This window comes from Zeugodacus cucurbitae, chromosome 2 (genome assembly GCF_028554725.1).
Source record: "Zeugodacus cucurbitae isolate PBARC_wt_2022May chromosome 2, idZeuCucr1.2, whole genome shotgun sequence".
Lineage (NCBI taxonomy): Eukaryota > Metazoa > Arthropoda > Insecta > Diptera > Tephritidae > Zeugodacus > Zeugodacus cucurbitae.
The window spans coordinates 81,518,436-81,536,078 of NC_071667.1; the positions used below are offsets into that span (position 1 = coordinate 81,518,436).

Consider the following 17,643-nt stretch of genomic DNA (forward strand, 5'->3'; position numbering starts at 1 on the left):
TACAACTAACGGATAAAGGATAACGGCACACTTGTACAAGTGGCAGCGCCATTAATATCAATTACGTTGTGGCAAGTTTTGGTCAAAGGGCACACGCCGCATACACGCTGTGGTAAGTATCTAGTAGGCATACTTAGCCGTCGTGGCTGCTAGTTATCCTCAGCGTTGTTTAACACACTCATATGTCACGCGCTATTATTTATGAGCGTGTATGGGTTTCTGGGCAAGGCTACAAGTAAAAAACAAGTAAAGTTGTTGTTTATAAGCTGCTGGTCCGCAACAGCAAATTAAGTAGAGTATTGCAATACTCCGGCGATTTGCTAAGTTTTAAGTACAGTCGTGTCGGGTCTAAGCAAACGAGCGAAAAGAAAAGAAAAAATAAAACAAGTTAAACAAAAGGTCAAAATGTAATCAACAAAGCAACGAGTGGGATTATGCTTGCTTGAGAAGGAATTGTGTGGCGAAGAGGGTGTGTCGAAAGGGCGTGGTTGTAAGTTTTAAAAAATTTAGTAATAATTTTTATGGAAGAAAATGAGAAATACAAGATTGTATATAAATTACTTTTGACTATTTTAAATATTTTTTCTTTAAATAAATAAAAGTCGTATTTAGCGAAGTCACACACCTATATGAAATGTATCAAATTGACCATTTGAAAGATAAAACTACATTGCAGAAAGACTTTTGTATAAATTTTGACGATCTAAATTAAAGTTTGCCTGCAATCAGGCATTTATCTTAAAAATAAAAACGAAATTGGGTTAGCGAGTTGCACACCTAAACTGTGACTAGAACTTAAAATTTTCAAAAAAAAAAAAATTTTTTTTCAATAAACTTAAAATATAGTATTTTGACCGTGGACTGATAAAAAAAGTAAAAAAACTAAATAATAAATTCAGAACAAAAAAAAATTATAAATTCTGAAATTTTTTTTTTAATTTTATTTAATTGAATTAGGAAAATTTTGAATACTTTCATAGGTTTATCATTTTCGTTAACAAAAAAAAAAAAAATAATTTTTTTTATTTCAGATCAATGGTTTTTGAGTGATAAATAGAGCACTTTGAGAGCTCGCACCGAAGGCAGCAGACAAAATGTTAACCTGAGCCGCCATTTTGAAAGGAAAAAATGAAAATAAATTACTTTTGTACTCTAGAAGGATTTAATAACAATTGTGTTGAAGTCTAAAAATATTAAATTTTTTTAACACAATTAAAAATATTTTGAACAATTTTAAGGTTCTTATATGGACTTTTTCTATTAAATACTAAAATTGGAACACCCTTTATGAATAGCGAGCACCCAAGTTGCAAGCATTAACTCAACTTAAGTGCATTTGCAACAAAAGACGCACAAAATCACACGCATGCATCGCTGTATAAACCCCATCAGTCGCTTCACTACAAATGTTACGTATACGCAGCGTAGTACGATCGCTACATTTGTTGCTACTTTAATGTATTTCTTGCCGAATATATACTTGAAAGCAGCGCTGCTTCAATTTTTCAACAAAAGTTATTATAGTTTTTGCTGCACATCGCCTGTTGCATTGTTGCACGATGACAATGGCAACGTCATACAAGGCAGCAACAACAACACCACCGCCGCCGGCACTCGCACTCTTCCTTCCAATGAACGTCCCTACTTTTTATTTTACTACCTATACTTTTCATTTACTTTTGTCTTGACGGGGCATGGTAGAGCAACACACACACACACACACACACACACACATGCATAGTTGTGGCAACACCAATGGCGCACCGACACTTTGCTGTTGACTTTGGCATTACAGTTCAATGTTTATTTTCGCGATTTTCTACTTCAGCAAAGATTTCGCACACTTGTGTAATTCTTAAATCACACACACACAAACACTCGCTTCTATACATTGAAGAAGGTTCCTAGCGTTCACTCATGTGTGGCATTGCATATGCAACTGTTGCATGCCGCACTCTATCACACGCTCACATACATACACAGATTCAAACGCGTACGTGTGTATATACTAATGCCGCATGGTGTCTGTGCAAACAGTGAGTGGCAACATGTGCATTACAACAGTTTCTTGCAGCGTGCAACGTGAGGTCGGTTGTGCGCCAGAAGCTGGCTGGTACCCATGGTGTCTTTGTTTAGCAACGCCGCAACGAAAGGAATATGCCACGAGACGAGTGTAACGGGCGAGTATGATATACAACAAGGTTAAGTCTTGTTGACCAAACGGCTAAGATAAATATACACGAGTATGTGTCCACATGCCCCGTGAGTGTATATGCCACATCCATAAGCTAGACGCGTGCTTCACAGGATTTCGGAAGTAAGAAGTGTGACATAGATGGCTGCGGGGTGTGAGACAGTGCGCTGACAATGCAAGTAAACGCAGTTTGGAAGTGTCAGTGCTTTTGGAAGGTGTTGAAATGTGATTTCTGTTAATAAAATTATGAAACTTTAAGGAAATGCTTGAATAGTTGGCAGTTTCTTGGTTGGTTTGTCTTTAAGACTCACTTTCATGAGTAAAGAACAGTAACAGATAAATATTTGAAAAAACGTAAAATTGTTGAACTTGTTGAGAAGTAGATTACCAGCAAAGGATAATTGTAATATCCTATGTAAAGTAATTCCATAGAGTAATCTGAAGTAATCATAAGTAATAATAAACTTTAAAGTTTTATATTTGGCTTAAAAATAACAAATAAAATAACAATTGTATATATGTTAAGTAATGCAGAAGAGTAATCTTAAGTAATCATAAGTAATCTTAAACTAAAAAACCATTATTTTTTTTTTTAAATTAACTAAAAGCAATAATTTGATATACGTAAATTAATTCAATAGAGTAATCTCAAGTAATTTTGAGTAATCATAAGTAATCATGACCTAAAAAAAAACATTATTTCTTATTAGGTTGAAAAATAACAAACAACAAGAATTTAATATAACTAGGTACGTATGTAAAGTAATTCAATAGAGTAATCTTAAGTAATCAACCTGAAAACCTGAGGATTGTCGAGTGAGGTTGAGATTCAAACTAACACAGATAAGAAGCTATACAAAGACTGGTAGTCAGCTAGTTATGTGTGGCTAACCAAGTCCAAGTTAGGAATTTCTAACTTCAGTGAAAATGTGAATGATTCTTGTTAAGAAACAGTAATAGAAACGGAAAATACAAATTGTTCCTTTCGATATTTTCTCTTGGCATTTTTTTAAATAAAATACTTCGTAGATCAAAATATTTTCCTTTATTTCTTATTTTCTGACATTAATAGAAGTTGATTTAGATCTCAAAGAACAGAAGGATTATAAAATTTGAAGAAATATAAACATGAGATCTTCGTTACAATGTCATTGACTATACTCACTTAAAATGCTCTGAAGAACTAACTCAAAATTGCCCGCCCTGGAATATTAAAAAGCACATACAAGCGATCTCAAAGCGAGATCAAGCCACTCAACACTAAGAAAAAAATATGAAATTCCAAAACTACACAAATTTAGTAACTTTAATTTTCTTAATGCCACAGCCAATAAAGCGACCAACAAAAGCAATCTGACGCAAGTACAAATGACAATAACTTCAAGCGCCGTAAGATTCAAGATGAAATGTTTAAGAGTAAGTGCGACGCCTGAGAGGGCACACCGCCCTCAAACGCAGTTGATGGACAAAATAAGATGAGAGCAGCACACACATACTGATGGACACGAAGAAGAGGCTTTTTAATATACACAAAAGGTAATGCGTCCGCAATCGAGAAATGCCAACACTTATAGCGGACTTAAGCACGCGGCAGCAACAACAGCAACTACTATATATACTGTATGGAGTGAAGACGCAACATTGTTGCAAGAAAAGTTATGGAACTTTGATAAACGAAAGCAAGTATTACACATAAAGGAGATGACAAAACAACAGCAAATCGTTGAGGTTGCAGCGTTGAAGGTGTAAGCGTGAGTCCCCCACTCAGAAAAAATTAAGAAAATTGCGACAGGTAAAATATTTCATGCCAACATAAGAAAAAAAATTAAATAAATAAAGAAGCTCTTCGCTGAGCGCTGAAGTGGTAGGGAAGCGCAAGTGGCGGCGCGGTGGAGTTTCAAGAAAAATCGCTGTAATAAACTGCGAATAAAATGTAAGGGAAAGCAACAAAAATAAAATAAAAAACAGACGAACAAAAAAACGCAATAATAACTTGCAACATAAGCAAATGTAAAAAAAGAGAAATGTGAAACAATTTGAGGTAAGCGCTGCCACTCACGGGGCAGTCGAACATGGAAAGTGTGGAGGGCGCGCCAGGCGAATGTGGAGCACATAAAAGTACGCGCAACATACAGAAGTACCCTTGCATGTGTGTACAGATGGAGGGGGTGTAACTGCACTTCAAGTGCGCGGCACACAACAGTAAAAACAGTAAAAGCAACCACAATGCGCTGAAGGGGCACTGGACGCAATGCGAATGAGTGGCTCTTACGTAACATAGCAATGCGCGCAAACATAACTTAAATTATTAATAATAACAAAAGCCAGTGAGCGGCGCACTGCCGAGAGGAAATCAAAGAAAACAGGAAGGATGGTGAAAGAAAAACCGTTGTTTCACAGTTAGCAGGAAAGGCGATCTAAACGAAACGATTGCGGAATGAAAGTTCAGCGCGCATGAAAGTTGAAGCGCGCGTGGAGCATTGTGGCGGCAGCAGCGGAGAGCTTTGCTCTAAGCCTTTACAGGTCGCTGGAGCAGCGGCGGATGTGTATCGACAACTGTTTGCCCTGCCGAGTGATATGACAACAGCGCGGCGATTGAATGCGGGTCACTGGGGGAAGTGGAGGTTGGTATATACAGCGGAAGCAAGTGCTTTACAATAACTTTAGCGCGAGGAGCAAAAAAAAACAACAAACAAACAAAAGTAGCCATAAATAATACTTCGCACAAGTGCACGCGCTCTTATTGAAGCATACTTTTGAGCGTTTGCATGCGCTCAGCTGACTGCGAGCGCGCTGATATATATAGAATACAGTCCGCGGCAGCCATTGTTTTCTTTTATAGCGGTCACAAAAAAAAAAGAACTTAAAATAATAATAAAACAATAATATGCGCCGCGCTGTGCTCCGTGCGCGCGTACATCCGTCCACCTTCAACGCTTTTGCTTGAGCTTACACTCGCGCCGCGATTTATTAAAAATTCGTGGCGTTATTGTTTTAGTTTCACTTTTTGTACTTGCGCTGCCCGTCTTCACCGCACTCCTGCGTCCATCCATATTTACTTTAATGATTTATGCACACGCGGTCGAGTGAGTTTCCGCCGCGGCGCGAAGACAAGCGCGTCTGGGAACACTGACAACCGCGCTGGCTCAGAAGCAGTTGGCGGTGTCGTGAAGGCGGGTGAAGGTAGTAATTCGGACAGCGCGCTTAAGCAAACACATTTCTTGTGGCGCACGGCAGGTATTTAAGCAGGCGCATGGAATTATAAAGAGTTGAAATTAAGAGAAAAATTTAATAAGGGTTCCCAAACCTTCGTCAAAATAACATTGTTGTAATAATTAGTACGGAATATAACGGCATATAACGTCATGAATTTAATTACAACAACAACAAAACTAATCTTATAAACCCAGCAACGCTCTAATCGGCCAGCAAACATAAACCCAATTCTATTTACCCTCTTAATCTTCCTCAAATAATGTGATTATTAATCACATTCTCTTTAAGGCGCCTGGCTAATAGCAAATCAAAAATGTCTTATCAATAACAAAAAAAAGTTAACGGCATTAAAGTCACACAGCTAAATTTATTGTTTTTTGTGTCTTTAATAAGCTTTATTGCTTGTCCATATTAAATGCTCCCTCTCTTCTGTTTTTTTCTTTGCTCAAAGGTAACGAAGGACGACCGGCTTAATTGGCGCCGACTCGCTGTAAGCGCTTACAATAATTGCTATTAATTCGATTTATTAATGTGTACTTAATTTTTAATTACGCCTTAAAATACGCGTTTTTGCTTGGCGCTGCATGATTTTGCTTGTATTGCCCACCTCTCTTGTGCTTAACGCCGTCGGACTTAAGTGGTGTTTGTAACATTGAAAACTCTATATGTACTCTTATGCAAATTTATATTTTTAAGCGCGCTTTCGAAGCTTTAATGCACGGGTGATGGCATAATAAGTGGAATAAGTTGTCAAGGGTAAACCACTGAAGGTTTAGTGGAGACTTTAAATCCATTTTTTAAATAGTGAATATTGATTTACTTAATGTGATAATTTAACTGTTTGATTTCAATTAAAAAACTGATGTTTCTTAAAAGTTATAAGACGTCTGAGAATGACTGATATATGTACGTATATGTGAGATCAACAATGGATACATATTTTCGATGTATACCCGGGCAGCTAACAAAAACTGTTTGTATCAATCTCTCTTTAAGAAGAGAGAGTGTCCTCGGTGTGTTGAAAGATCGACGATATTGTTAGTAATTATACCCGAATGCCTCTTCGGTGAAGGTGTTCAGCTGATGTTTCTGGTTTCGGGTATTTTTTCTCTTATTTTCTCTAATCCATGTTGGGATCAGTTACGGGCGACCAGTGATGTAAACCGAGCCTACTTCAAGTTGCTGAGAATGTCGATTATTTGTAATGAGCGTGAGTAGAGAGGTTTGATCATTTTCAAAGCTATTTCGGGTTCGAAACTGAACTTAGTATTGTGAAGAGTTCGATTAACTCTTCATGACTATTTTTGGAGAACGATTTCTCCGTTTCATCAAAAAATGGGCGGATCCTCGAGGATTATCTGTTTACAGTCGGAAAATTTTTTTACAGCGAGCATTCTTTTGAGGTGCTAGAACAGTAAAAAGTCGATGCGAGGCCTGATCAGGAGGATATGGAAGATGCGAAAGCAATTCGAAACACAGTTCTTGCAAACTTACCATCGTGTTATTGATTTCTGACAAAGTAGTGCATGATTTAGATTGACCTTCTGTGGGTTTTTCCTCCAAAACTGTCTCTTTTGGAGGTCTACTAGGCTCATGGTATTCGGGGATCCATCAACTTTTGGTTTATTACAATTTTTTCTATTTATAAGTTGTACAAATTGTTTGGGCAACCACTAATTGCATTAAAATTTCCACTTTTTTTTCAAAATTTGTTCGTTACTTTTCGATAATCACCGTTTTCGGACATGATTTATGTCCTGCAAAGCAACTCAGCTGTGCCTAGTTAATACCGTTATAAGATATATAATTACCTATGTCAAATAAGGTGAACAAATGAGCTAAACATAGAAAAAGGCCTAAACCGCAAAATACTCAATAAATAACTACTAGAAAAACGACAAGGGTTACGAAAGGCAAAAAAAAAAATTGCAGAAAAAGAAATGACAGCTGAGAAAAAGAAAAAAGAAGGCAGGGGAAAATAAGTAAAGAAAAAAACTGAGAGGCAAACGAGCGTTCAGGCACTTTAACCGCAATTGATTAATTCAATTTCAATTTTGGCTCCACTTAATGTGCCATCATTAGTCTTTTGGAGTGGACGAAACACTTGTATGGTCACCCACACTCTCTATACCCCTCTTCCGTCTCCTCCTGCTCGTTTGTAGCAATTTGCTGGAAAAATTGGTGTTGCAAAGTTTGTCAAACTTGTTGCACGCACAAATTACAAGCGGAGACAAAAAAATACAGAACAACAACAATAAAAAATCAAGCAGGCAAACAAACGCTTGACAAGCATGGAACGATAAAAGTGCGAATACAAACAACGACGGGGAGCGAAAAAAGAGCAAATTGCAAGGCTTGCAGTGGTGCAGGTGGCGGTCAATGAGTGAAGCGGGTGTCCGACGTAAGTAGTTGGAAAAATCACTGAGAGTAAAAAAGGGATATTTATCATGTTGGCATTGCTTTTACTTTCTCGTTGCTGGGCATTGTGGTCGTGTGAAACTTATGGCCGCTGCCGGACAGCGCCAACTGCTGTTGCTGCTCTTGTTGTTGTTGTGCGTGTTAGCAGTAGTCGTGTAGGGTTATGTCAGCAAATTGTGGCTGGTGCAAACTGACTGGACGGCGTTTCTACTTCCAGCCACAGCCCGCACAGGCAGCCGCACTTTAAGCAACGCACAAAGGAAGTGTCAACAACAGCTGAGCCCGACTTGGCAGCCACGCAGGCTGCTCAATGACTTGCCTGACTGGTCGGTTATTAATTTCTACGTCTGAGAACAGCAACAACAACAACAACAAGAAATGAATACTCTTTTAATGGTAACAAAAGCATGAATGCTGCTGTGTTGCCGCTTAATGTGGCATGTATGTAGAGTCCCCGAGCGCTGCCACACACACACACAACTACAAACAATGAACAAAAAAACGCAAACTAATTTCTCAACAACAACTAGAAATGACAAAAAATGCATGGCAATAGCAGCAACAGAGGAGGTATGATGGGTAGGAGTGAGAGAATGCGTTGCGTCCATGGACCCCGCTTGAGTGGCATACAGCAGGCATCATTTGTAAATCTTGCTTTGCAACAAATTAAAAACACATTTATATTGGTTAAGAAATTGTATTCTCAGTGGTAATATTAAGCGTAAAAGGAGCAAAAATGACAAAGAGAATAAAAGAAAGAACAGCAAAAAAGAAAAGAAAGAGCAGCAGTACAAGGAAACTGGATGTGACGAGTGTAAACAATTGTTTATCTATAATGGGTTGGATGATGCATCACATGACTAAATGTACTTATATGTGAGTAGGAATGTATTTGAGTATAAGTAAGTATGTATATATATGTATCTACCATTGAGAGTACCTAACTGTATATTAAGACAATAACCTCATTACATTTATGTACACTTATTTGACATACACGTTTGGGATTTAGGACAAATGTTGGATTGAACACTGCGTTATTGCGAAGATCCAACAGAAGGATTAAAGTGGCGCCTGAATGTAGGCAACAGTTTTAAACTATTGCTCAAAAATTACCAAATTCCGCTCTGAAATTCTACTCCTTGGAATTTTTAATCATATATGTAGTCGCATATTAAGCACGAAGTAATAATTACAACAAAACCTAAATAATTTTTAATTTTAACTTAAACACAGCATATGGATTAGTATATTATTTGAATAAGAGCACATCTTGCGATTGATAAAAAAACTATTGATCAGAAGTAAGAAGAAGAAAGCCAAAGAAGAAAATAAAATCATTATTATCAACGCCGTCCGGAACGGTCTCAAATTTATACCGCTAATGACTCAGAGGCGCAGAAACATTGACGAAAGAGCATTCTAGAGAACTCTTCTCCACAAGATCTTTGGACCTATTCGCATGAGCGAGAAGTACCGATGAGGATGGAACCATGAACTGTATGTTATGGCTCTATGCCGACATGGATATAGTTAAGCACATAAAACAGACAACGCCTGGTTGGGCTATCTCATACGCAAGAAAGATTATGCTACAGCTAACGGCCCCTTCCACTCGATACCCATGGGTGGATAATGAAAACAAGCGCGCCCACGCATTCAATGGAAGGAGCAAAAGCATAGGGTCTGGATATGGGATTTTCAACGGACATGACGCAGGGTAGAGGCAAATTACGAAGTTTTGTGTTCTCGACCCAGACCGACCCACGGTATTAATGTCAAAGAAGAAGTAAAGAAGATAATTCTGATGATCTATGACTCGCTCTTAAGCCCCAAGAAATGATCTTCATTTGGTTTATAACCGGCTTAGAATCTTCTTCTTGTCTAAGCGATAGCATAAATGCGAACCAACCTTGGAGTCATAAACCTTTTATTTCTAAAGACAAAAGGTCAATATATCTAACTAATAGAAGACTTACTCCACTCCAAACTCCAAAAAGACATACATATTAGGATGAGACGTTTGGACTGCATGAAACGCTAAGTTGAGACATTTTACTAAAAAATATTGAAACTAATCTTATAATTTCCGTAACTAAAGTAAACTCGTACATATCGCCACTAAAATTCAAATACAAAAGTTGACGGTGGCATCCAGAAAAAATAATAAAAAATCAGAAATAACCATACCGTACTTAAGTAAAGCAATGTCATTTTCATAAATCACAAACCATTTTTCCAGCAATGAATCAAGGTGAATCCACGCAACTGAAAGGTGAAGCAACAACAGCAGCATCCAGCGAATGGAAACATTTGCACTGTGAATGCATTTCACTAAGTGGCCGACGATATATCATTGACAGTGTGGCAACATTTACACAATCAATGCGTTTGCATATTTCTCGAGAGTGCGCCCCTTTCAACCCTTTCTCAGCGGGTTCGCGCCAAAGGTGGCTTAGAGCAATCATCAACTATTCTCCAGCACTTTTTCACTTGCAACGCAATGGCGCCGCCGCAACTTAAGCGCCCAGCGAGCGCGCGCATTCCCAGCTGAAAAGTGTGCAGCCATCAGTCGCCGGAGGAGACGTTAATGAGCGACCATTACGCGGACAATGCGGTTTCCGACGCGCAGTGGCGCTATCTTTTCAACGCGCGCAATGTGTTATTTAAAATAGATTTACATTTACACTCGCGTAAAGCTATCCGTGGCACACACTTACACACGAATATTAAATAAAAAATTGCGCACATTTATCAAAAACACTCACACAATACTTGCTGCAAAATGACGCATATTTCCCTTTCCCCACTTGCGTAGATGCATGCATAAATTCCACTTGTCTTACCTCAGCGCCTGAAGAGGAAGTAGTGGAAAGAAATAACGGTACAACCGAAAAATTGTTTTACACCCCATTCAGTGTGCGCAACGACACTTAATGCCCGGTTGATACTTTTTATTGTTGTTGTTGTTTGGGTTACACATATGTACATACCACCACCAGCGGGCGCTGACTTCTTATCATTCAATGTGACATCATTATTTTGCATTTTGGGTCAGGAAGGGCCAGGCCACAAGCCACAATACCCGTGTACTCACCGCCAAAGGAATTTGTTGGCAAAGTGTGCAGTTAAATATCATTAAAAAATGATCACCCTGTATTATATGGCTTTTGTTATTGTCATATGAGCGCTGTGTGTGTCTTGAAATGGGACATTGTAAAGATAGATGCTGTCACTTGATTTGGGGTCATGAAATATACGCGCCCATTTCTTGCATCAAATCGCACACACACTTACTTCTATCTAAGCGGGGCATATGCTGCAGGACAGGACAGCAGAGTAGATAGAAGACATATTGTTTACAACAAACTCAGAGTAAAAAGTGTGTTTGCCTTGTAATACCCACAAATTACCGGCCAAACGATATGTAAATGGGCGCCGCCTTCGCTGTCGTGGCACTTCTAATTCGCTGCGGTTTTCTTTTAATGAGACAAAAGTATAAAAGGACAACACTTGTACATAATGCTCCAAGAACATATTTTAAGCTCATAAATATGGTTTTATTTGAAAAATATTAATGCACTTGATTAAGTGGGTTCCAACGGTGGTATAGTAAATATTGAACGAAGAGAGGTTAGCTATTCAACCAATGCTAAGGTCGAAACAAATTTACTTATAAAGTTGCGGTTTTTATCTCGTTCAAGTCTAGAAGTTTATAAAAGTTCGATCATAAACTCTCGGTTTTTACTCCCATCATAAGTTCTTATATAATTTTTTAACTGTTATAAATATTTTAAAATATTTTCCATCTGTACATACCTTAACACCAATATGAACCGGTGAAAAATCGCTGTGTAGTGCTGAAGTCAATATAGGTAATGGCATGGGAAGGGGGCAGGACATCATGGTCGCTACCTGTAAATGAAAAAAAAATTCCAATTATAGTAAAAATTTAAATTATTAAAGAATTTGATAGCATTAAACGATATATTTATTTCTTGTATTTAAAAATAAATTTTCTAAGATATTCGTAGGAGACATATAAAGGATGTTTTTTTAGGTACAGCATTTTTATGTCAAACAAAACACAGCCCGATTAATGAAGCATTTAGCATTTATCCGATTAACTCATTCCCTCCCATTATACTCGCTTGGGTACAGAAAAATCATGCTTTTTTAACCAAATGAGTACAATTTGATAGAATGGGTTTTATGTACCATTTTTTCTGTATCCAAGCGAGAACAATGGGAGGAAATGGGTTAATATCGACCACAGAATATAAGAAATATATGGTCATAATTTTCATTAAGTGCTCAAGATTGATGGTTCCTACGACTACTTCTCAATGTAAACGCCATCAGATATATAATAAGCATTTTTAGTACAAGAAAACCTGAATTGTCTTCTTTATTTCTTTTGATAGCTAATGTGACGTTTGATTTGACAGCTATCTCTTTAAAAATTATATATCTCCAAAAGAAGAGAGAGAAAGAGAGAGTAAAAGCCTTCACAAAGGTGATAATGCGCGTAATTTATGACTCTGAGATTCAAGGTTTGATCAAAATATTCCATTAGCTGTCTGGGAGTGTAAACTTAGGGAAAGTCTCATCGCGCAGATGAAGAAATATAGAGTTCCGGCATCCAACTTTTTGTAGTTTCGAGTATGCGAAGATGAAATGATCTTGTTAATTAATACCAGTTTCTACAAAAGCTTTCGATAGCTTTGACCCTAGTTCTGGAAATCATAGAAAATATTTTCTAAGGTCTGTTGCCCTCAAGGTGAGTATAGAGACCTATGTGTAGTACTATAAGTTCTATGGATCACTTTGATATCTTCTAAATCAAACTAAGAGACAAATCACCGAGAACATATTATTCAAAAGCATTTTTAGGTTAGACGTTGAAATACAAACTTCAGTTGCAAATTTGGGTTTAATGCTAAACACCAAATGAGAAAATTAACTCGAGTTTACGAATATTAAATTTCAGTCGCAAAACTTGGATTTCCATGAAGGCTGTGTGAGTCGAAACCTAAATTTTGAAATATTATTTTTGAGAATTACGAAAACAACTTTTAACCCACACAAACGCTTCGACATTACGAAAACCCGTCGAACTCTAAGCCACCTTCTTTACCGATTGTCAACGAGGAATTTCTCACTCAAACTCGCCGAGGGGAAGCGGCTGTTGCAAGCGCACATTCCACATGCAGTGCACGTTGTCAAATTGCCGCGACAAATGATGTTGCTGTGGAACATTGGCGCACGCGCATTTTATGTGCAACGTTGATGAATGGTGCTGCGGTTGCTGCAGCCGCTGTTGCAAGTGTTATTGCGTTGTTGCAGCACTAATTTCCGCAGATCACTGCCACACCACATTGTTGTCATATGTTTGTTTGCTGCATGCTACACGTAGCAGTATACGCCTTGCCACTTTACTCGCATGACAAATCGAGCAGATGTTGCAACAACAACTTGCAGTGGCAACAACGATGAATGCGCGTTTTGTTGTTGTCACATTCGCGTATATTATGGCATCTAACGGTAATATATGCCACCCCTCAAATCGAAACCAACTGCACATTTGAAGAACAGTTAACAGTTTTGTGCAATCATTGTTGCACTCATTGCTCGGTTGCATGTTAACAGTCGGCGGTGGGCGTTGTGTGTGTGTGTGGGGCGTGGCGACATGGATGTCAGCGATTTTGATACCGACACCGTATGCTATAATTCCCATTTGGCGGCAATCATCGACAAAGGACACTTGTGATGCGTGCAAACCCTTTTCTGCATTATTCATGTAATATGTTGCCACACAAATTTATTTATAAATGCATGTGCCATTACCAGTTAGAGGGCGGTGGTACGCGACTCTAAAAAGCTTCCAAATGCAACCCAATTTCACCCGAAAGCCGCATGCCACATGCACTTGCCACATGCTACATGCCACTTGCAACAGCATGATCATGCGAAATTTAGTCTGCCATTCGGCTGGCAATAAAATGCGAAATGAGAATCCACTGCTTGCAACAAGGCATTAATGCGGCGAAATGTGCATCCTTCATCAAGTGGCTGACATTAAAAGTTGTCATAAAGTCAGCTGGATTGACATAGTGGCAAATTTTGCCACGGCGCGCTTCATAAAGTTGCAGTGTGCGTGCGTATGTGTGTGTGGCTGCTACATATGCGTGCAACATGTGTCAAAAATCTCGCAAAAAAAAGCACTGTTACTTGCAATGTTGCAGAAGCAAAGCTGTCTTAACTCGACTGCGGCGCACACTAATAAACCAACGTCGACTGATTGACTGACTGACTGAGTGAGTGAGCGAGTGCGAGACTTCGACTGACAGTCATTAATCCGCGTGTGCGCATTTTTTAAACCAGACGGAGCGCACACAAACACCCATTCATATGTGAGCGCCTGCTGCTGGCCGCGTGTAGTTTACTGCCGTTGCGGCAATAAAATTAAATGAGCCCAACAACAACAACAACTACTGCAGCCAGCCGCCCATTCTTCATTCAACAGTTTTCTTAATAATTTTCACTCATAAATTTCGTATGTGGCACAAACACAGTGCTGCTGCTGCTGCCACGCCGCCACTCAGCCATGCAGCGGGCAAGCAGGAGTACAAGTACAAGTGTGTAAATTTCATGGCATGCATTCACATATTTGTGGCATGCTGCAATTGTGCTAAATATAACGGGGGTAAATATTCGTGTGCGCTTTTTTGTTTTGTTGTTGCAATCTTATTTATGACGAGTAGCCTTGGCCCTTGTGAAGCTTCCAAAAGCGGAAAATATATAAAACAAAATATTATGGATTATTGAAAGAAGAAGCATAAAATGTTTCGTAGAATTTCAGGACAGTTTGAGTTAGTGCAGGCTGATGTGATGGGAATGGAAGCGATATAGGGTTCCTCAGGAACTTTTGGTTTCAAATTGAATAAAATATAAGATGTTCATAAAAATAAACTATTTTCCATAGGGAGAGACGACAGAAATTCAAAGTTTATAGAAGAACATTGGAAAATTCTAAAACTCTCCCTCAATAACTCAATTTATCAATTTATCCACGGTCCAAAGCTTCAGAAAGCAGCTTTTGTTCAAGAAGAACCTTTCCTTATATTTTAGATCTCATTTTAATCAAGGGTTCTTAAGAAAGAACCTAGTAGAAACTATACAATTAGTGTTTTAATTCCTCTCTCTCAGAGTGACCACTAAACTACAACGACACTTTTGATCTCTTCCTTTTTCTAATCTCCTAAAATCCAAAAACTTTCCACCAAATGACTTCCCTCATCTCCGCGTGTATTCTCTCTGTGCATAACAAATTGACGAAAGTGTTGAGTGTCTCTTATTTACACCTCTCAAAAATTTTCACTTTACACCTTACAAAAAATAACAGAAAAAAACAACACACTTAGGGCACAAATTATTTTTTGAAAACTAATTAAACACAGACGAAGCGAACTGCCTGCTTTTAACTTTGGTGTCCACTTGTCACAACACCGTAAAGCTACACCTGAAAATTCTTTTTGGATGTCATCGTTGACACATTCTAAAATTGTTGAGAGAGCTGTCACACATTTTTTGTTGACGTTTTGTGTGGTCTAAAATTTAATTACATACATATGTACATACTCATATTTAGTTTGAGGGAATTACTTGGGTGGTCGCATGTGGTAGGTGGCGAAGAAAATTTGTTTTTTTTTATATATTAGATACAAATTGTAGAAGAAAAAAATATAAAAAACCAAGATAGATAAAACAAAATATATACAATATATGTTAGACACAATTCAGTAAACGTGTAGCCCCAAATCAACGTATGCAAGTATTAGTCGAACCCTCGAGTCTTCCACTAAGGCGGCATGCAATTTTTATACTCAATAAAACATACGACAAGGGTTCAATCGTTTGCTAAATGGGTGAAGAAATATGAGCAGACATGTTGAAGTATTGAGATCTCGTTCGTTCTGACCTTTGACCTGAACATCTTCAATAGAAATTGTTACAAACTAAATGAATATGGTGTAGGAATTAAAGCCACAAAATTGTACTTTAAAGGCCCGTAATTTTATGAGCAACTAATGGAGGAACACTCCAACAATAGTTTCTAAACTATCATTTACAGCTTCATCCATGTTGCAACTGTTTCAAAGCTATCATATAAATTTGTAATAATCATATTTCCATACATTTATGTATAATAAATTAGGTTAATAGTTACCTGAGAAGTGAAAAAAGGTTGCCATATGCATTAAAGTAACAAAATGTTATTAAAATAAAATCTAAAATCAAAGTAATAATATTTAGTCCAAAGACAGTACAATTCATAAAACATTATGACAAAACCGAAAATCTTAGAGTTGCCACCTATTTATGAATAATATTTTTGCCAATATCATACTTGATTTTAATATAATCTGACTAAATGAAAATTGCAAACATTTTAATTTCATTATCAATTGAATGAAACAGGGTTGCCACCCTAATTAAATTTATAAGGAGGTTTTAACCAAGTAATTTAGAATAAAATCATGATGAATTTAAATAACATACACTTTGAAACTAAAAAAACTAAATTATTAATTCACAGTGTAGCCACCTAATATAAATTTTTTATATAGGTTTAATAGTGGTTATACTTAAAAAATGCTAAAATAAGATATGGTTAGCAAGAAATTAATTTACCAATATCTAAAACAAAAAAAAAAATTATTTATTAAATTTTCTTGCTTCCAGTACCGACCTATATATATAGGTAAAACAGATTGTCCGAATGAATATATTTAAGTATTATGTCACAAGAGACATTTATTTGTACGTATGTACATAAGTTTATTTACATATCTGCATACAACTCCTCAATAAATCTAATGGTCTACTACTTCACGGTGACTTGATTTCAAGCCGCCAACGCAAAACTAAAGCAAATCACACTATTCCACTATAACAATATCAATACATGTATGTATGTATGTAATAAACCGCAATCTTAAATGTAATAAAAAGGTAACGGTTTACATGCCCCTGTCATTTTGCAATGCAAATTAGCAAGAGTGCGTCAAGGAAAAACCTATAATAAAACGGCAAAATGCCGCATGTGTGGGTGCTGCATGGCCGACTCAAATGCCTAGCAAGAGGTGTGGGTGTGGATGTGTGACTAGAACCGCTACGCCCACCTAAACGGTAGTTAAAGTGCATTTTACCAATGCAAACGGCACACAATGCGCATGAATGACTGATTGACTTGTCGACTCGCTGGCAAAGCTGACTGAAAGCCGCTCATAAATGGCGATTAGTCACACTTGCAATACAATTGCAACGGCGAACAAGTGGGCAATTGGCAAGGCGATTAGCGAACGTGCACGTTTCAACCAACAAGCAAAAAAAATTAAGAAAAAAGAGCGTAATTCCAAGTAGTATTACTATTGTTGTTTTTCCCAAAAGAATGCACTTGTCTGCTCAGCAGCGAAACGCGAGTTGCACACATGTGCACAGGGTGTGTCAGAAACCAATAGATCATTGAACTGCAATTAGAAGCATATATGGTGTGCTTATTATAAAATACATATGTACATAATAAGCCACGTCTTGTGTCCACATGTGGCATGCCGTTTTTTGCGCTCGTTTATCTACAGGCAAGTGAAGAAGACATCTAATGACCACATAAGTAAATATCAGTGAGACATTCACTTAACCAACCAACCACATAAGCATTGTGTGCTTTGTTAAGTAGCACGAATGCTTGCATACTCACATTCATACTTACTTACTAACATAAGTATTTTTAGTTAATTGCTTAGTTCTTG

The 17,643-nt window shown here is 37.7% G+C and overlaps 1 protein-coding gene across 9 annotated transcripts in view; it reads right to left on the reverse strand.

Annotated features, from left to right (window-relative positions):
- LOC105220190 (polypyrimidine tract-binding protein 1) overlaps positions 1-17,643 on the reverse strand; it is a 325,184-nt gene that overhangs the window by 233,084 nt on the left and 74,457 nt on the right. For all 9 annotated transcript variants that reach the window (XM_029043894.2, XM_054225420.1, XM_054225418.1 and 6 more), the window contains one exon: positions 11,648-11,743. In XM_029043894.2, the coding sequence (XP_028899727.1) occupies positions 11,648-11,743 (96 nt within the window). The remainder of the gene's footprint in view (positions 1-11,647; positions 11,744-17,643) is intronic.